The sequence below is a fragment of the Capra hircus genome, chromosome 5 (assembly GCF_001704415.2).
Source record: "Capra hircus breed San Clemente chromosome 5, ASM170441v1, whole genome shotgun sequence".
Lineage (NCBI taxonomy): Eukaryota > Metazoa > Chordata > Mammalia > Artiodactyla > Bovidae > Capra > Capra hircus.
The window spans coordinates 113890799-113910734 of NC_030812.1; the positions used below are offsets into that span (position 1 = coordinate 113890799).

At 56.8% G+C, this 19936-nt stretch overlaps 1 protein-coding gene across 3 annotated transcripts in view; it reads right to left on the bottom strand.

Annotated features, from left to right (window-relative positions):
• KIAA1644 (KIAA1644 ortholog) overlaps positions 1-19936 on the bottom strand; it is an 82237-nt gene that overhangs the window by 39939 nt on the left and 22362 nt on the right. For all 3 annotated transcript variants that reach the window (XM_018048885.1, XM_018048883.1, XM_018048884.1), the window contains exons 2-3: positions 12298-12393; positions 8445-8658 (exon numbers count right to left, since the gene is read on the bottom strand). In XM_018048885.1, the coding sequence (XP_017904374.1) occupies positions 8445-8658; positions 12298-12361 (278 nt within the window). In that variant the 5' untranslated portion in view covers positions 12362-12393. The remainder of the gene's footprint in view (positions 1-8444; positions 8659-12297; positions 12394-19936) is intronic.

The following is a 19936-nucleotide window of genomic DNA, read 5'->3' on the forward strand; positions in this document are numbered from 1 at the left end:
GGGTCCCCACAGCAGGGCCCCCCAGATGCTGTCTGAAGCCTGGAGCCTGGAGGCCCGGCTCCGGCCTCTTCTCGGCCTGGCTTTGCTGTGTGGCGTGGGAGGACACTGGTGTGTCTCTGGTTTTGGAGGAGACGGAGTGGAGCTCCTCCTGGTCTCGGCTTCCAGACTCTGGATCTTTCCCGCTTGGTTCACCCATGCTCAACCTTGGCCTCTGAAGTGAGGTGGGGGCTGCTCCCCTCTGAGTCCTCCAGCCCCCTCCCTGGGCTGGGCCCCGGGTGGAGGGTGCTGACTTTCACTCACACACACACACACACACACACGCGCGCGCGAGCTCTCTGCCTGCAAGGCCTTCCCTCCCCACATGTGGGGTGGGGGTTCCTCGAGGGGAGGCTCTGGGTGTCCTGAGCACCTCACATGTAGCAGGCACTGGGAAGTGCCTGGGGCTCCAGGCTGCTCGAGGAATGAGTAACCCCACAACTCTGCATCACAGCCCCTTCATCCCTCCTGCAGCCCCACCTCCAGCCACCACCTCCCTGAGGCCCGCAGCTGTCCCAGGGGCTAGTTCTTGCTAAGGTGTGAATGACTAACCAGCAGTCTTCCCCACCACACCCCCCAGCTGCCTGATTTCAAGGGGAAGCCAGCTCTGCCTGGAGACATGTGGATGTGAATTCCTGCCACGGAGCAGAGGCTGGCAGTGTGGTCTGGCATGCTGAGACAGGAGTCCGCATGGACACGGGAGGAGGAACAGACTCTAGCCCCCGGCACCCCTGTTTTCCCCAGCACCCCTCTCCACCTTCTCCTGGAGCCCCCACAGGGTTGCTCGAAGCGCCAGGCTTTTCCTGGGTGGTTCCCATGGCAGCAGCTGCGGGGGCTGGGGGAGGGGAGAAGGGAGGGAGAGGCAGGGCCAGCTGCAGGCAGATGCTACGCTGCAGAGAGGGAGTCCATAATGCCTGCAGGGGCTGGAAGGCGGACCACGGCTAGGCCTAAACCACCAGGGCTAAGAAACGACAGCAGCAACCAAAGCAGTGGCTGGTGGTGTCGCTCAATCACTCTACATATCCCAGCCCATCCGACCCTCACAGCGTACGAGGGAGGAACCCCTGCTGCCGTCATCCTCAGCCCAGAGATGCAAACCAAGGCTCAGAGGAGTTAAAAGAGTGTCTGAGATAGCACAGCTGTGAAGCAGCAGAGCCAGGATCTAAGCCCAGAAGTCCAGCTCCAGAACACACATCCCTAACCGTCGTCCCACACCGCCTAAGCAAGGCAGGTGCCACCCATTCTCTGGGCAGACAGCTCCCTTCAGGCTTGTGTCCAGGCTGCTCTCTGCCTGGAACTTGCCCCCTACCTCCTGTGCATGCAGCTGGCCCCACCTCCCTGTCTTCCTGTAGCTGTCACCTCCTTCAGGAAGCCTTCCTTGATGTCCTGTATTAAGTCCAATCCCTCTCCTTGGGCCCCCAAATCCACTGGGTTTCCCAGAACACACTCTGCTGTCTTTGCTGTTTTGTAGGACTTTGCATCCCGAGATCAGATCTCCTTGAGGCTGAGTCAGGGTCTAACTTATCTTTGTGTGCCCAGCGCTCAGCCTGGGGCTCGTTCAGACATTGCTTAAGCTAACACATATTGAGCACTCGTAGCAAGCTGGTGACAATGGCAGCCTTGATATTCATAACCTCTTCACTAGATTTTACCTTCTCTATACATATTCTCCACTCCAGTACTCTTGCCTGGAAAATCCCATGGAGGGGGGAGCCTGGTAGGCTGCAGTCCATGGGGTGGCGAACAGTCGGACATGACTGGGCGACTTCACTTCCACTTTTCACTTTCATGCATTGGAGAAGGAAATGCCAACCCACTCCAGTGTTCTTGCCTGGAGAATCGCAGGGACAGGGGAGCCTGGTGGGCTGCCGTCTATGGGGTCGCACAGAGTCGGACACGACTGAAGTGACTTAGCAGCAGCAGCAGCATACATGTTCTCTGGAGAAGGCAATGGCACCCCACTCCAGTACTCTTGCCTGGAAAATCCCATGGACGGAGGAGCCTGGTGGGCTGCCGTCTCTGGGGTCGCCCAGAGTCGGACACGACTGAAGCGACTTAGCAGCAGCAGCGGCAGCAACAGCCACATTCTCCAGTGTGTGCATGTGCGCCAAGTCACTTCACTCATGTCCATCTCTTTGAGACGCTATTGACTGTAGCCTGCCAGGCGCCCCTCTCCATGGGATTCTCCAGGTTGCCATGCTCTCCTCCAGGGGATCTTCCCAATCCAGGGCTCGAAGCCTGTCTCCGGCATCTCCTACACTGGCTAAGGCGGGTTCTTTACTACCAGGGCCACCCAGGAAGCCCATATTCTCTAGTTAGTAAAGTCGCTCAGTCGTGTCTGACTCTTTGCGACCCCTGCGACCCCTGCAGCCCACCAGGCTTCTCTGTCCATGGGATTCTCCAGGCAAGAATACTGGAATGGGTTGCCATTCCCATACTCTCTAGTAGTTAATAGTAATTCTAGCAATCACCACGCCCTGTGTTTCTGAATCTTTGCAACAATACTGTGAGTTAGGAGTTGGTCTCCCTAATTTACAGATGAGGAAATGAGATCCAGAGAGGCAAAGTCATCGCCAAAGGCTGCACAGCTGGGGAGGGGCCGTGCTGGGATTTAGACACAGGGCCATGCGACCTCAGTGTGCGGAACTAGGGGGAAGTCCCAAGGTCGAGTCTAAGACTGGTGTCCAAGCAGGAATTCCCCGCATCTGCTTGGCCCGTGTGTCCTGGCTCACCCTCTACCGGGAACTGAGGACAGGGTCCAACCTCCCCAGCAAGAGCATCCTGCATCCCAGAGTGTCATCGCCATGTCAAGCGCAGGCTCTGCTGGGCTACAGGCCTCCACAGCCAGCTCAGTCTAACCGGCCTGGGGGGTTGGGGTGACAGCGTGGTCTCATGGCCCCCCTCCAGTTTAGAAGAAGGAAAGGGGCACTGGAAGGAGGTCACCTTTGCTGACTCCTTCTTACTGCAAGGGAGGCCACCCTGGAGGTGGCAGCCGGCACAGAAACCTAGGTCTCGGACACCGTCCCCAGGCAGCTCCCTGGCCTCTCCATGGTTGGCTGGCTGTGAGCATTCTGGTTTTTATAAAATTTAATTTAAAAATGCGATCTGGAAATTAATTTCATCCAGATGCAGGGGCCTTTGTTGAGCGTGTGTGTGGGTGTGTGTGTGTGTGTGTGTGTGTGGGTGGGTGAGTGTTATAAAGGTCAGAAGATAAAACAGAGGCTGTTTTATGAAGCAAGATAAGAAGCCAGCCAAAACCATAGATACCAATTATTCAGTATCTTTTGGGATATTTACTGATTCAAATTCTTTTGGTGCTTCTCAAGCAATAAACCAAGCCTTCTCTGATGGAGAAATCTCGCTGAAGACCTTCCTGGACAGGAGCAGGTATGTCAGCCGGCTGAGGCCAGGTGGTGGTCCCATCACCACCCATGGGCAGTCCTGGGCGAGGATGGAGGAGGTATGTTCCTGAGACCATCGTGTCTGTGTGGCTGGAGCACCTCTGGGTTTGGGGAAAGGAAAGCTTTTGGAGGAAAGAGGTTTCACTGCAGCCAAGGGAAAGCTGACAACCCATCACTTCCCATGGTGAGGCCTTGAGGACTCTGCTGTCTTCTGAGAATTCCTGCCCCAGGCTCCCACCTCTAACAGCCCATTTGCCTTGTGAAGGAACACCCATGCGCCGCACAAGGACTCCAGTCCGTGACCCACTGCCAGAGGGGCTACCTCTGCCCTCAGAGAGTACTGATCGCCCACCGCACAGGCCCCGTCCCACCCCCCCACGCCCTGAACAGGTGCTGCTGTTGCTTGTTCAGGGCCCTGGGTGGTCACTGCTGCTAGCGTCCTGCCTGGAACCTGGCATGGGAGGGTGTGCACACACTCCTGAGGACCGGGGCCCCTGCCTGAGTGGCTAGAATCCAGGCATGGGAGGGTGTGCACACACTCCTGAGGACCGGGGCCCCTGCCTGAGTGGCTAGAAGTGGCATCTCCCCAAGGTGGTGGGCTTGGCGAGGCTCCTTCCCTTGCTCTGCCTGCCTTTCCGCCAAGCAGCCAGAACCAAAACAGACCGTTCTGTTCCTCCAGAAAAACACAAATAAATAAGTCATCAGAAGCACTCTCCTTTTGCCTGCCACCAACCCCGCCTCCCGGCTGATTCACTGGGCAGGGCGGGTGAGTGTTAGGCGGCCCTTGCATCTTCATAAAGCCTTAATGGGGGTCACAGTCGCTCTGGTCCATCTAGATGGGTATTAACCTTCGTCTGGCCTCTGGGCTGAGGTCTGGCACGCTCCCCAGCACCAGACAAGCCCTGGCTTTCTAGACGCACCCAGGGGTGGCAGAGCCCGCTGGTGGAACAAGGGCCCTGGCATCCCTTGGCCTCAACGGTGGCTGCAATAGGTGACCTGACCAGCCTGGGCCCAGTCCCTTTTCCCTTGCTCTCAGAGTAGCTGTGAGGACTAAAGAGACAACACAGGTGTCCTGCCCAGAGGGATCAGAGCCCCAAAGGGCAGGACGGTCCTAAAGGCGGACTTTACCTGGCTCCCCTCACACACCTAGAGCACTCAGGACCTCTTAGCCAGGCAGGCCTGTCCCACCCCATTCACTACTGACCTATCCTCCCACTCCCACCAGCCCGTCTTCCATTTGTCCCCTCTCTGACACAAGCTCTGACTGGTCCAGCTCCCTGGGCTCAGGCCTTCTCCCCAAGGTCCCTCAACTCCAACAGCTAAGCAGGAGGCCCTCCAGGGCCTCTTATCTGAGCTCTGATTGGCTGTCTACTGGGTGACGCCGGCCCCTCCCCTCCGCGGGGCCCCCATCTTGTCCAGGTCAACATCATAGTTTCTGCAGTGTCCTAGGTCCTTGTCCCTGCACCATCCATGAGTACAAACCCAACTTGAAGCCCTCAGGGCCCTGGGCCACCCTCAAGAGGAAGCCCAAGCACCACCTCCTCTGCCCCCAGCCCACAATGCCAGCCCCTGCTGCCTCTCTGCACTCTTCCTCCGGCATTTCATGCTCAGGCTACCCAGAAACGCTCCTCCCTCTGTACTGTGTGACTCCCACTTTCTTCTACACTTTCGGATGTGGGAGACCAAGCACCACGCTTCCCTCGTGAGGCCCAAGAGAGCTGAACAGCCCAGCTGAGGAGTGCAGCCCAGCTCTTCTGGGTTTCTCTCCACGTCTGTGGGAAGAGAGGTGACAGGAAGCTCAGTGGAGAGTGACGATGAGGCATTCCCCCAGAGCGGTTTCCTCAACCAGGAAAGTCCCGCATCCTGTGCTCAGCAAAGTCAGGAGACACGGTTGGGGGTCAGAGCCCATCAGTGGGGAGGGGGTGCTCCCTGCCTCTAGTGAGTGGTGGCCAGTGTCTAACAATGCACAGAGCGACCCTCAAAAGGAGGATGAGGTGTGTCCATGGGGTCGTGGTGGGGGTCCCTGCTCTGGGGCTTGCCATCAACAGAAGTCTCGCATTTATTAAAGCAACTCTAGATCCATTTCAGCTCCAGGCTCCACCCCCACTGGCTGCCTCAGTCAGGCAAGTTATCCAGCCTCTCCACGCCTCGCCTTCCTGCATGTCAAGGGGACTAAGGGTGGGCTCCCAGGTGACTTCAGAAGGTTGACACAGAACCGGCCCCATGCTGCCTGCTCCAAAAATACTTGCTGAGGTTCCAGAATAAAAACCAAGCTAAACTTCCTCAGTGTGGCCATGCCTCCCCAGGGAAGGGCTTTGTTTTGTGGTCTGACACTTTGTTATCCACAGCGGGGACCCATCGTGCTGACGTGGTGGAGAATTCCACGTGCATCCTGTGTGAATGTGCAGATCACAGAAACCTGTGTGTTCAAAACGAGGATCCCAGACGCCAGTCTCCAGGGCCTTGGAGACGTCTGGCCACCTTGCCAAGCCTCTGTCTTCTGTCTGGCTTTCAGCCGGCAACTACAACACTTTGGGGTCCTAACCTCAGTCCTGGCACCGCCCTCCTGGCTTAGGAAATTAGCCTTTGGTCTTATAAAAAGGCTTGGGTCAAGTTCCAGGCTTGATTCCAGCCCTCGTGACAGAAGAGGCTTGCTGAACTACTTCACACAGAATTATTCTAAGGTCTGAGCAGATGGCAAGATATTCAGGGGAAGTACCCGTGCATCTGAGGAAGGCAGGCTGGGGAGCTGGCCTTGGTGGGAGGAGGAGAGATTTAGATGGTAGTCAAGCAGTTTGCATCTCCTGCCTGATCAGAGGGAAGAGGCAGCTTCCCCCAAGAGAGCGTGGTGGGGTGGGAAAACATCCACGCCCAACATCAGACAGAGACTGAGGCTCAGACCTTTCCCAGCACCATCGCTCCTAGCGGAGACACTGACTCCCCCACTAGTCACTCAACAAACCCACTCCTTCATGGTAAGAAAAAAACCTACCATGAAAAAAATATATCTACCTCAGGAGTCATCCTCAGGCTTACTGGGAAAATATCTGAAGCATCCCCATTAAAGTCAGGAGGGATATCAGACTGCCTGACAATTTTAAAGATGGTCTTAGAGGTACTAGCCAACATGATTGGACAAGAAAAAGAAGTGAGGCACAAAAATTGGAAAGAAGGAGATGAAATCATCATTATTTGCAAACAGCAGAATTGGACATGTAAGAGCGTCAACTGAAAAAGTATTACAAATATAAGGACTCTCAGTAAGGTGGCTGAGGTTAAAAAAATTTATATTTAGAAATCATTGGGTTTTAGCATTTAAAAAACAGTTGGTTAGAAGGTTTAGTGGAAGAAATTAAAAGTCACTCAGTTGTGTCTGACTCTTTGAAACCCCATGGAGTATACCGTCCCTGGAATTCTCCAGCTCAGAATACTGGAGTGGGTAGCTGTTCCCTTCTCCAGGGGGATTGAACTCAGTTTTCCTGCATTGCAGGCAGGTTCTTTACCAGCTGAGTGATCAATAGAAAAAAAAAAAAAAACCTCATTATAAAACAGCAGCATGAAAAGAAATAAATACGAATAAATGAAAAGATATGTACAATCTCTATGTGAAGAAAACTCTAAAACACTATGAAAGAAAAGCTGAGCAAATGGAAAGGCACCCTGTATTCTTGGAAAGGAATATTCAACATCATGAAAAGTCCATTCTCCTTGAATTAATCTACAAATCCAACACAATCTCCATAAAAAGTACTACCTAGATTTTTTTTTTTTTTTGGCAGAGAGACTAGAAAAGCTAATTATAAAGTTTATACGACAAAAAATCTGGGGGAACAGACTAAGAAGACATTAAAACATATCAAAAGCAACAGTAGTTAACACGATGAGGTACCAGCAGACATAAACAGACCAATGAGAGCCACCACAATCTACCCAGACACTCACATTTAGTATATCATAGTATACAGTAAGTTGGCATTTCCCGTCAGTGAGGAAAACACGGACAATTCAATCATTCCTACCGGAAGAACTGTCTACCCATTTAGGAAAAAAGCAAAGCTAGATTCCTAATAAACATCCACATGAACTACTTCCATGCAAATTAAAAAAAGAAATCTTACGTCCAAATAAATTCCTGACAGATCGAAGATCTGAAGGCGAGAAAATAAACACACAAGAAGTAAAACATGAGGGGATCTTCTCATGATCTCAGAGTAGGAAAAGCCTTTCTCAGGATGATATCAACGCCACCAGACATAACAGACGAAAATATGGGTACAATTTGACTGTATAATAATTAAAAACTAAGCACGAAGGAAAAAGCAGCAAAACTCAAAGACACACTGAGAAAGTATTTGAAATGCATCCCATTTCCTTCATATATAAAGAGTTCCTATGATTAAATAGGAAAAAGGCCAAAAACCAAGTAGGTAAAGGCAGAGGACATAAACAGCTAGCTCACAATGGCTTTTAAAAGTGTGAAATATGCTCATTCATAATCAGATAAATAAGTGGATACTGTTTTGATACCATGTGCCTTTACTTAGCATATTCTCGCTGCTTTTCTACCAGCAAACTCCTCCTCTCTCTCTACATTCAGATTCCGTCTATCAGGGCCCTGGGCTCATGTGTTCTAATCACCTTAGGGAAAGGGGCTGCATGGGAATAATTTCTGAGTCAGGAACATCAACCAATATTTGTTGAACAATGAATGAGAAAGGAACTTGGGTCCCGTGGGCTCCGGGTCCAAGCACTGAAAGTCTTCCACATCCTTGACCTCGTTTCACTTTCCCATCAGCCCTGAGAGGCAGGCATCTTGTCATGAGCCCATTTCTCAGATGAGAAGGCTAAAGTCCAGAGGACAGAGCAGCCCAGAAAACCTGTCACCTGAAGACTTTCATAAGCTCCTTCCAGGCCCACCCATCCTCACACTGATTACTCCACAGCTGGCTGGGAGGTTGGGTGTTCTGGCAGCACCCTGGCTTGATGGGGGCCCAGTGTGGTACTCACTTGTGCGTGTAGCCCTCGGAGCCGGCCGTGAGGTTCGCCTGCATCACCGCCTGGAACTCTGTCTCGTTGCAGCAGTATTTGAAAACTGTGTTGTTATGGTGGCAGCAGAGGATGAAGGTTTTGTTGTCCGAGAGCCGGGGGCAGTGGAAGCCGAAGTGGTAGCGGCCTTTGTGGTCTGTGTACGGCTCACAGACCCGGAAATGCGCGGACAAGACTGGAAAACAGTCACCGGGCTTGGTGGGGTCCCTCCCCAGGCCCAGCTGGCCCAAGACACCCGTCAGTCCATGCGGAGTGCGGAAAGAGCCTGGTTGGCCTATTTTAGAGTCTTGCTGCCTCTTTCCTCGCCAGGAGGCCTCTGTGGCCCACTGTGAGCCTCCCCTCTTCCAGGAAGCCTGCTCCTGACACCTCCTAGGCACCCCTGGCTACCATCCTGCTTATACTGAGCCCCCGGGGAGATCAGCCCCGGCCTGGCTGATCTTAGCCTCAAGGACATCCTTTCCCAGGGTTTTGCATACTGCAGGCACCCAATTAGGGAACAACACAAACTGAGCACCTACTGTGTGCTTCAGTGGTTCTATCGGATTTAATCCATTTGGCCATCTTAAGAGGCAGGTCTGGGATCCCACTTTACAGAGGGAGAAACCGAGGCTCAGAGGCCTACAGTGACCTGTCTGAGCCGGTTAGAGGTGGTGGAGGGGGAATCCAATCCAGGCCTGCCTGGATCTGAAGTCCAGTACCCTCTCCACTCCTCCGTCACTGGGCAGACTTGGAGGTGGGCTCGCCAACAAGTCCAGGCTGGCCTGGGTGGTGAGCGACAGGGGTGCGAGAACGAGGTCTTGGTTATGGAGAAAGCAGCGTCCCCTTGTGTCTTAGTATCAACTAAACTGACACCCTAGAACCAGAAGCCCCCAAGGGGCTACCTTGGTGGCCCCAGCTCTTATCACAAATAACTCAGTCCCCTAGACCATTTAATTTAAACACAATTTCTACCTCTTCATCTTCTGACACACAAAAGACCATCAAAAACTCCATCAACAATCAGTGACAAAGCTTCCCTGGCCTCGGACCCTCATTCCCCTGACTCAAGGCCAGAGATCGGTGTTCAGCCACTGGTGACACCGTCTGAGCCCAGGACAGTATTTACTAATCATGCCGATGGTGATAAACAGGAGTGAAAGCCTGAACAAATATAACAATGGAAAAAAACCTGGAGCCCGCTGTCTCCAGCTTAATTAGTATCTTCATAAAAGGGACTGCTGTATCTAATTTGTATCGCTCAAAAGGGGCTTCGTAGGCTGAATACATTTCTCCAACCACAAAGGCTCTGGTTCTGCAGAAGCGCCTCAGTTAGTTGAAAGCTCTGTCTCTGCTGAGAGGTTATTAGACTCCAGCCCACACAGCTCCCAGCGCCCGGGGCTGGCGAGGGGATCCCAGCTGGGTGGGTGCTGGCCGGTGGGTGGGTGGGTCTCATGTACTGGGGTGTCGAGGCTGGCTTGGGTGGCCTCGTGAAATCCCGGGCCCCTTCCTCAAAGTACAGCACCCTCCTCTGTGGGGATGGGCAGGACCACTGCAAGAGAAGGGTCCCAGCCTTTCAGGAGGCAGGGGAGCTCTCCAGGACCCCTTCTCAGCCTTGGGAAAAAAAGAAGACCGTCTTAAGGACACAGAGGTCACTAAGGAAGCCTTCGGTGAATTCACCATCTCACTTGATCTCATGCATTCCCAGGTACAGAGGAGAAAACTGAGGCTGAGCACATCGGTCTCGAGGTGCGGTCCCCAACCTGCCGCGTCCTCATCCCCCAGGGACGCGTCACAGACGCAGTGCTTCGAGCCCCGCAATCCGAGACGGAAACTCTGGAGCGGGAGCAGGGTGGGGGGCACAATCTGAGTCTTAGCAAGACCTGCAGGGGATGCAAAGACTTGGTTTGGGACCCACTGGCCTGAAGAAACAACCCACCAGAGGCTGGAGGCGAGGGGCAGAGGCAGGAAGTGAATCCTAGCCACTGTTCTGGGCTAGGCAGTGAAACAGCTCCATCTTCGGTGGTGGTGGGGGTGGGGGGTCGGCTCACACTCAGCTCACAGGGGCTGAGTGTGTGAGCAACTGTCGGTGGGGAGTCAGGAAGACCAGCTGGGGCCCTGAGACTGGGCTGAGAGGCTGTGGCTGCAGGACCCGGGGAGGGAAGTGGCAGAGCTGGGAAGGGGCCTTTGAGCCGGGCTTTGGAGGAGCTGGAAGTGCCGCCATGGAGGTGGGGAGGGGATGTGGACAAGTCCCTGGAGGCTCACCCTGGCCACCCTGAAGGGGTGGCGCCACCTGATTTGACCACCTGACAGAGACCAGAGGCCACTGCTGCCTCCTGAGGAGGAGTGTGACGGAGCCGGAGGCGCCCTGGGCCCCGAGCTGGGACAGTGGTCTGACCCCTGGAACGTGCAGGACCACCTGAGCCATCAGGGCCTCTCTGCGCCTCCTTGCCCCTGGTGATGGGAGGCCAGCGGTCTCCCAGGGGCTGGAGGCCCCAAGGAGCACCCGTGAACAGCACGTAGGGCCCACTTAGGGCCGGGAGGGGGTAAGCAACAGAGGGAACAACAAAGGACCATGCTTCTGGCCTCAGGCACGGCCGCAGCAGGGCCCTGGGGCCTGACGGTAGAGGGACAGTGGTTCGGAGGCCAGTGCATCCTGAGTCACCAGGAAAAGGGGCCCAAGCAGAGAGGGAACACCAAGGGGACAGCCACTCTCTCGGGGACCATCAGTCCCCCTATTTGCAAGGTTCAGGGTCTGCAGGGCCATCAGTTAACAGCCAGGTGACTGCGTTCTCTGACTGCGTGGCCTGGGACTGGTCTCTTTCCTGGCCTGAGCCTCAGCTTCCTCATCTGTAAATGGGTGAGGAGTCCCTCTCCTCCAGAGACAAGAAGAGCTAATACTCAGGAAAGCCGCCGAGGCGACGGAGTTCTGTGCACGGTGGCCACTCCCAGACCCCTGGCCTTGGCCTGGCTTGGGCTCTGTCATCCCAGGGGCCCTTCATGGCCTCCTTCTGAGCCACAACGGCCAGCAAAGGGGCAAGGGACGTGAAGCTGCAGGCTGGCACCCACAACCCTGTCACAGCAAGAGGCAAGGAGGGGTTACGTGCATGCCTGCCTGAGAAAGAGAGACAGAGACAAGGGCAAGAGAGAGAGGGACAGGGCAGAGGGAGGGGCAGGACAGAGGGAGACACCAAGAAACAGAGAGGCACACAGAGGGAGAGACACAGAGCCAGCAGGCGCCTTGCTGAGAGCAGGGCCAGCCCCAACGGCAGAGGCGGGTGCCCCTTCTCCAGGCGGCCAGCTTCACCCAGAAGCAAATGAAGGACGCGGTTTATGTTCCTCTTGGTGAAGGGGTGCGTGAGAGCCCTCCTGCTGGGATTGGGGAGGGGTGGGCCTCGGAGACTGGCGGGTGCTGGGAGCCGGGGACCTGGCATGATGCTGCCTGGATTGGAATCCAGCCCCTATACCAGCTGTGCCATCTCAGGCTGGCCAGTTCCCTCTCTAAGCCTCAGTTTCCTCCTCTGCTCAATGAGGCAACTACAGCATTGCCTGACTTTGACTTGCCAGGCCCAGGAGAGAACTCACTGCACATAAGGGCTTCTCCTAGGGCTTATGGCAGCCTGCGATACTCTCACAGCATCCTTGAGAATCTTCCTGCGGAGCTCCCCGAGACAGGCACACATGGGGCCTCATCGAACATTAGCTCCTCACGAGGGTGACTCCCGTCAGCACCCATAACTCTGGCTGGGCTAGCAGTGACCCCGGGAAGGAACCGCCTGTCCCTGCCCATCCCCTGCCCCCACCGCCCACCTCCCACTGAGCATCCTGGGGGTCCTACCTGCAGAAATCAGCAACGAGAGGACGGCGAGCACGTTCAAGGGCTGCTGGCCACAACTGGTCATCGTTTGGCTTGCATCGATCCGTCGAGTGCTGCCTGTAGAATGAGAGCCGGGAGAGGCCAGCTGCGGGCCGTCCCACCTGCGGAGCAGACCACTGGCTCTGCTGCCTGCGGCAGGGCCAGCAGGCACGGGCGGGGACGCGAGTGTGCCGGAGCAGGGGCCAGGAGGCGGATGGCGGGGCCACCATCCAATTTCCTTTCTGGGATGGATGAGTTCCCCAGCCAGTCAACTGTCACCTCCCTTTCTTTTCACGCCAAAACCAGACTTCATCAAAGGGGTGTGGATGGCTCAGGTGGTGGAAATAACCAGCAGGCTGAGGGTGGTGGGCACGGGAATGAGAATGGGGGTGAGCTCGTGCAGCTGCTGGGGGCTGGCAGGACCCAGGTCTCCCTGCTATGTTCTAACGGGGACTTCCCTCCACTGCCCCTGCCCTGACCCCCTCCCTGCCCCATCCCACCCCCACCGAAAGCATGCATCCAGCCAGCACCTTCCAGGCATTAGGGGCCCAGCAACGAGCCAAACACACTCGAGACGGAATGCCACAGAAGCTGCTCTTGTCCCAGCTTGCCTTCTAGCAAGCAGAGCTGACCGGGTGCAGACAAATGTATGAGGAGTCCAAAGGCTACGAGCCCCCTGGGGTCACACCCCAAACACCAAAAACAGAGACTCAGACAGATATGTGTTCAGCCACGTCCACAGCAGCACAGTTCACAATAGTGGAAGGAAGGGACAGCCTGAGCGCCCATCAACGGGTGATGGGTAAACACCACGAGGCAGGTTCAGCCTGAAAAAGGGAGGAGACGCTGCCACAGGCAGCAACACGGAGGAGCCCCGAGGACGCTACACTCAGTGAAACAAACCAGACGCACAAAAAGACAAATACTGGGTGGTCCCAGTCATCCGAGGTCCCTAAAGGAGTCAAGTTCACAGAGACAGGAAGGAGGATGGCGGGGCAGGGGGCTGGGGAGGCGGAGAGAGTGCTCCTTGGAGAAGAGTTCCCGTTTGGGATGAGGACAGAGTTCTGGAAGCGGATGGAGGGGGTGGAGGAAGCATTGCAGACCGAGCGGGCAGCAGGCGCAAAGGCCCTGAGGTGGGAGCAGAAGGGATCCAGGGAAGGAGGGGGAGGGGCAGGCACCTGCAAGCCCCCCAGGGCAGGGCCTAGGCCCTCCGAGGCTACTTTACATCAGGTTGTTGAGGCCTCCGGATAAACCTGAAGGACAGGTTCCCTGACTTTCAGCACCCCCACTCCCCAGGGGTTTGAGAGCTCCAGCTGGGGAGGAGGCCCAAGCGTCCCCTGTGTACTCGGCGTGGGCTGCTAGAGCCCCCTGGGGTTGTAGCTGCATGTGGCTGGGGATGGACTTGCTGAGCACCCACTATGTGCCAGGCTCTGGGCCAAGCGAGGTCCTGTGTGCCACCCTCTGCCCTCCCAGCTCTCCCGACCAAGGAGAGCTCGGGGACCCAAGCATGGGTCCAGGGCAGCTCCGAATCCTGAGTGGAGGAAGGAAGCTACCAGGGGTGGGGGTGGGGGGGTGGCGGGCAACTCAGAGGCTGGAAGTGTCAGACCAGGAGAGGGAGTAAGATCCACCACCAAACATGGGGCGCCCCCGGGCAGATCCCTGCTCCCGCTCTGCGGCCCCTCCCCGGGCAGCTCACTTGGAGCAGGAGAGACAGGGAGGCACCAGCGTGTCAGGGCGGCTCTGAAGTGTGGTGAGCCAGAATAGGAAAAGAGGGTGGCAGGGCCGTGAGGCGCAGCCCAAATGCCTTAACACAGTGCTTACTCACGGTGACGTCGGTGCCAGCCCCCGGGGAGGGCCCCCGCCCACCCCTCCACCCAGGCCTCTCTGCTCCCCGACCATGAGCAGCCCTGCCCCCACGGGCTTCCAGCTTCTTAATTGCTCTGAGTCTGGGCCTCCTCCCCACCTCCCTCAGGGCACTCCTGGGAGGATGAAGGAGATTAAAGAATTTCAAGTGCTTAGGAAAGGATTTCATACTGGGGAAACCTAAGGATCAACCCTGGAAAAGGTCCTGTGAGGGGGTGGGGAGTGACAGGTCCTGAGCCCCCATACTGCAGATGGGCAAGCTGAGGGTTCCCTGAGGCCAAGATGGGCCTCCAGACTCTGGGCTCCTCTGCCCCCTGAAGGGTGGGGCCACCCACTTTTTGAGCCGGGGCTGCAATCTGAGAGCTGGTGGGTTCACTGAACAAATGCTAGGGTGGGGGTCCGCCTCTGCCACAGGCCCAGCCCTCTCTCATGCTGTCCCCACTCCCTACAAAGCCCTGCGCGTATGGAGGGGGGCTGTCACTCACACCTGGGGTGCCCTCCTCTCTTTCCTATGAGACCAAATCCTGCACCGCCTTAGAAGCTGGTTTAATGCCACCTCCTCCAGGAAGCCTGTCTTGATTCCATCACTTGGAAGCAGCTTGTCCCTCCATTGAGGCTTATCATGTTCCATTTCATCTCTCATTAATGTGTTAATTCAATGATTAATTTATGTATTCTCTCAGCATCCAGTCACTGACACCCCCCCCACCCCCCTCCCCGCTCTGGGCCAAGGCCTGGGCTGGGTTCTAGGGACTCAGGGTGTGCTGGGTGAGGGCGCCCACCAGCTCTACCTTATAGGACTGGTCCTCACGCCCTGTCCTATCAGACCATGAAAGTTCCAGGTCAGGGCCTGGCATAGCCTGGGTGAGAGCCCCTGTCTGGCTGACTCCGGCTCTTGGCTTCTTGGGGGCACTGAAGCAACGGTGGCCTCAGGGCCTGCTGTGGGTGTGAGGGTCCCGCCCAGCACAGGTGTACCCACCACGGGGATGTGCTGTGTCTGCCGCGTCCATCCCCCCGTCCAGCGGAGCCCTCCCATGATCTGCTCAGCCCCCTCCCCCACTCATGCCTCCAATCCCCACCATGTCCCCCTGTGTGGCCGCCTAAGGATGAGTCAATGGGTGACGGATGTCACAGCCCTGCTGGTGGGACAAGGGTTGGGGTGGGGGCCGCCCACCTCCCCAGGCCCCCCCAGGCCGCTCAGGTGCCAGCACTGAAGGCTGAATTTGTGGTAGAAAGAGAACCCCACAGAGAGTCACTGGGAACTTACATAAAAATTCCATTTGTCATGACCCGAGACAGCAAAGCTTGAAGCTAGCCAGCGACTCTGTTCCCGGCTGGGCCGGAACAGAGCAGCTTTGGATACCAGCCCCGCGGGGTTCCCACGAGAGGGCCAGCCCAGAGGTCATGCCGTCTGCAGCACCCTCATTTGCCTCGGCCTCTCCTCGGAGCCTGCAGAGGGGGACCTGGGTGTGTCACACTGGTGACATTTGGGGGCAGCCCCCCCAGCAGAGGCAGGAGTTGGGACTGACAGAGTGAGCAGCCCCTTTCCCGCCCCGCATGGCTGGCCCTGCCTCTGGGGCTGCGCCTTGGGGCTAGCTCAGACCAGCCAGCTTCTCCATGGGTGCTGTGTGCTGGCTTTTCGCCATGTTTTCTCAGGTGATCCCCAACAGCCCGATCAAGTGGCCATCAAACACCCATGTGGTAAAGGACACCAAGGCCCAGAGAGGTGAAGCGACTTGCCTGCGGTCACACAGCTGCCCACCGGCTCCATCAGGGAGCAAGCCCAGTTTCCAAGCAGGCGGTCCCTCCACGCATTTAGGAGTTGCCAGGGCCTCCAGAGCCCCCCAACCTCCAGAAGGCACATTACTACAGACAAATTCAATTTATCCTGGTGGGTTAGTTGCTCAGTCATGTCCGACTCTTGAGACCCCATGGACTGTAGCCCGCCAGGCTCCTCTGTCATGGGATTTCCCAGGCAAGAATACTGCTGTGGGTTGCCATTTCCTTCTCCAGGGGATCTCCTGGACCCAGGGATCGAACCCGGGTCTCCTGCACAGCAGGCGGATTCTTTACCAACTGAGCTGTGATAGAAGCCCCAGTTGATCGTCCCGGGTTCTATTCCTCTGAGAACCGGTAAACTGCCCACCGTGGGAGCTGGTGGCCGATGATAAAAGCTCGCATCGTGGGGAGAACGTTCTGGGTGAGCGGGACTCCCTGAGCCGACGGCCTCCAGAAGCACGCGTCAGGCACGCATCTCCGCATCCGCCCCTCGGGTCAGCCAGGGACTGCTGTTCCCAGATCCGAGGAGTATTTTTAAACACCGAATTTGGCAAGGCCTGAGTGGAAGGGAAGGAGGGCATGTGAAGAGAAACAGAGCCGGCGAAGATGAATTAAACCCCACCGGCAACAACAACAGATCGGTTCTCGAGTCGGCCAGGCCAGGCAGGGCTGAGGATGGGGGCAGCAGTGGGAAGGGGCGCTGGGCCTTGGGCGCTGGGCCTTGGACGCTGGGCAGGGGGCCGCTGCCCCAGACCCCTGCTCCCCAGGACCCCGCACACCTGGCGGCCACTGGCCCAACACCTAGTTTCCTCATCCTCTCCCAGCTTCTCCCAGACCTCTGCTCAGCCTACCACGAGCTCCCCTAGGTGTGGCCAAGAGCATCAGTTCTTGCCTGGACTGGGTCAAGGGCAGTGGGGCTCGAATGACGGGCCTTGAACTTGGGCCACACTGCCTGGCTCCACCTTTTGTAACCACTCCCTGTGTGTCCTGGGACAAGTCTCCTTGGCCCTAAAAGGAGGATAAAAATAGTAGCTAATTCACAGAGTCCTTGGGATGATTGAACGAAGTGACGCATCCGAGGGCTTGGAAACGGGGCTTGGAGCTCAAAAGTGTCCATGGGGAGCACCGCTCCTCACCAGCCACCAGCTGCCTCTTCCCCAGCCTCGCCCACCAGGCCGGGTCCTGCAGGCCGGGTCCTGCAGGCCTAGGACCAGCTTCCCAAAGTGCCCATCCGACCACCGGCCCACCTCTTCAGGTTCAAGTTCACGCCCTGGCAGCCCGGAACCAGCTTTCGAGGTTCAGCGGGGGTGCCCATCTCTCAGTGAAGCTTCCCTCCCTCTAATTCTCTCACTCTCCCGGGTGGGCTCTAAAGGCTGGCACGGTTGACAGCATGCTGCCTGCTCAGTTTGTGTCCTGACTTGAGAGCAAATGGCTTGGAGAAAAACAAGTGGCAGTCAGGGGGCTGTGGAGAACCCAGACATCTTGCCGAGGGGGCGCCTGGCCTCTTCAGACTCGGCCACCTGAGCCCTGTATTATTTCACAGCATGGAGGACAAAGAAAGGCCCATGACTAGTTACACACCTGTCACCCAAACACGTCCCACCTTGACCCATCCTTGCAGGGCTGCAGCTCTGCGGGGTGAGGACAGGTCCCATGCCAGCCTCCTGGGCACCAGGCACAGGTGGCAGAGCACAGAAGGCAGGACCTCTGCTCAGGCTGGCCCTTCCCTGGGCATCTCTTCCCCCAGCTCAGATGTCCTCATCGGACCTACCACAAGGCCCAGCTCAAATGCCACCTGGTCCGGGAAGCTCGTGAGGTGGCTTACCCTCTCGATCCCTACTGTCCAGGGAACGGGTCCTCTTTTGCACGCTCATCAGTGAACAGGCCTCTGCTAGGGGCCAAACCCAGGGCTGGGTGGCATTGCGTTTCCCAGCCACAGACAAGAAGGACCAGGTATGGCTGCCACGGGACAACAAGGGGACTGTGGGGGAGAGTCAGGAAGCAAGTGAGCCCATGATGAGCTAGTAACTAAGCCTGGGGGTTCTTCTTATTATGAACAGTAGTATGAGCTCTGTGAATTAATAATGAAACAAGGGCAGAGCCCTCTGGGGCTTCAGGAACAGTCCTGCGGGCAGAACAGGTGCCCACAAGACGGGTATCAGAACTAACCCTGGAGACAGCGGCTGGGCGCCCACCCTGGGTCAGGAGGCGAGGACTCTGACGAGCTCACCTACTTCTTGACACCCTGAGGGCTGTTCCCCTGCCCTCCCTGGGGTGCGGGTGGAGGGGCGGGTGGAGCAGAGCCAGGATTCAAAGCCCGCGCTCTGCTCCTGTGCCCAGCCCCCGTGGGCAGGTGGGTGTGTCACACTCCAGGCAGCCCACGTGTACACACACGACCAGAGGCGTGCACCCCTCCCCACCACGACCCCCACACACTGGGGACCAGCACACACAGCATTGGCGGCGAGTTTACCCCCCAGCAAGTCCTCAAGCATCCAGGCCCTTCCATAGTCCTGAGTTTGTGAACCTTTGTGTTAAGGACAACGCCCACTTCGAGGTTATGAAATCTCAGTCCAAACATGAAGTCCAGGAATAGACGCCGGTGTGAAGCAAGATCAGAGCATGTCCTCCTGACCTTGGGGGCCTGTAAAGGGTGGGCAGGAAGCCAGGAAGTGGGACGGATACGGGTGGGACAGCAACATGCTCGCGGGCAGCCGGACTCCGGGCTGCCTAGCCAGCAGTCACGGCCACGGCCTTGTGGTGGGTGCCCTTCCCCATCTTCTCAACCTCAAGCCAGCCCTGAGGGCCACGCTGCGCCCACCTCGATGGCCTGCACCCTCTCCATGAATCAGTCAAGCACATGGGGCCTCCCGGCACCCCTGTGCCTGAAACTCACCCTCCCCTCAAAGTCAGAGAGCTGCGTTTCAAAACGCAAATGCCATTGTACCACCCCTGATTAAAACCTTCCAAGGGGGGACTTTCTTGGTGGTCCAGTGGTTAAGACTTTGCCTTCCCTGGTGGCTTAGCTGGTAAAGAACCACCTGCAATGCGAGAGACCTGGGTTCAATCCCTGGGTTGGGAAGATCCCTTGGAGAAGGGAAAGGCTACCCTCTCCAGTATTCTGGCCCAGAGAATTCCATGATCTGTATAGACCACAGGGTTGCAAAGAGTCGGACACGACTGAGCGACTTTCACTTACTCCCAATGCAAGGACCAGGGTTCCATCCCTGGTCAGGGAACTGGATCCCATACGCTGCAGCTAAGACCCAGTGCAGCTAAATAAAACCCACACACACAAAACACAAAAAACCTTCCAAGCGCCTCCCACAGCACTGGGGTGAAGGCCAGATTCCTGCCAGGGTCCTGACCCCTCCCTGGCCAGGAGGCCCACCCTCCAGCGACACTGGTTTCCCTGCAGCCCCTTCACCACAGCCCCCACCACATCCTGTGCCCCACCCCTCACCTGGCAGATTCAGATGAATCCCCCAGAGCCAGTGCCCTCCGAGAGGTGTCCCCCCGACCCAGGCACGAGGTCGGGAACCCTGGCGTGTGGGCTCACAGCCTGTCCACCTCTCCGCATACAGATGGTGGTTTATAGTTGTATGCTGGGTACAGTAGCTCCGTCTGAGCTATGTCTGTCTGCTCCCCTAGACAGCAGACTGAAAGCTGGATGAGGAAGGGCTGGGACCCAAGACCAGCGGCATCATTTGCAGGACCCAATGCAAAATGAAAAATGCAGAGAAACATCTTCATTCAAGAATCACCAAGCCTTTCTAGACAGCCAAGGCAGAGCATTATACCAAGTGTGGACCCTCTGAGCACCGACTGCACACTGTGAAGCCGGGCTGGCTGACACCACTTGGTTTTGCCAAGAGGTAGCATAGAGCCCGGCACATGGCAGTGTCAGTCGCTCAGTCGTGTCCGACTCTTTGGGACCCTGTGGGCCGTAGCCCGCCAGGCTCCTCTGTCCATGGGACTC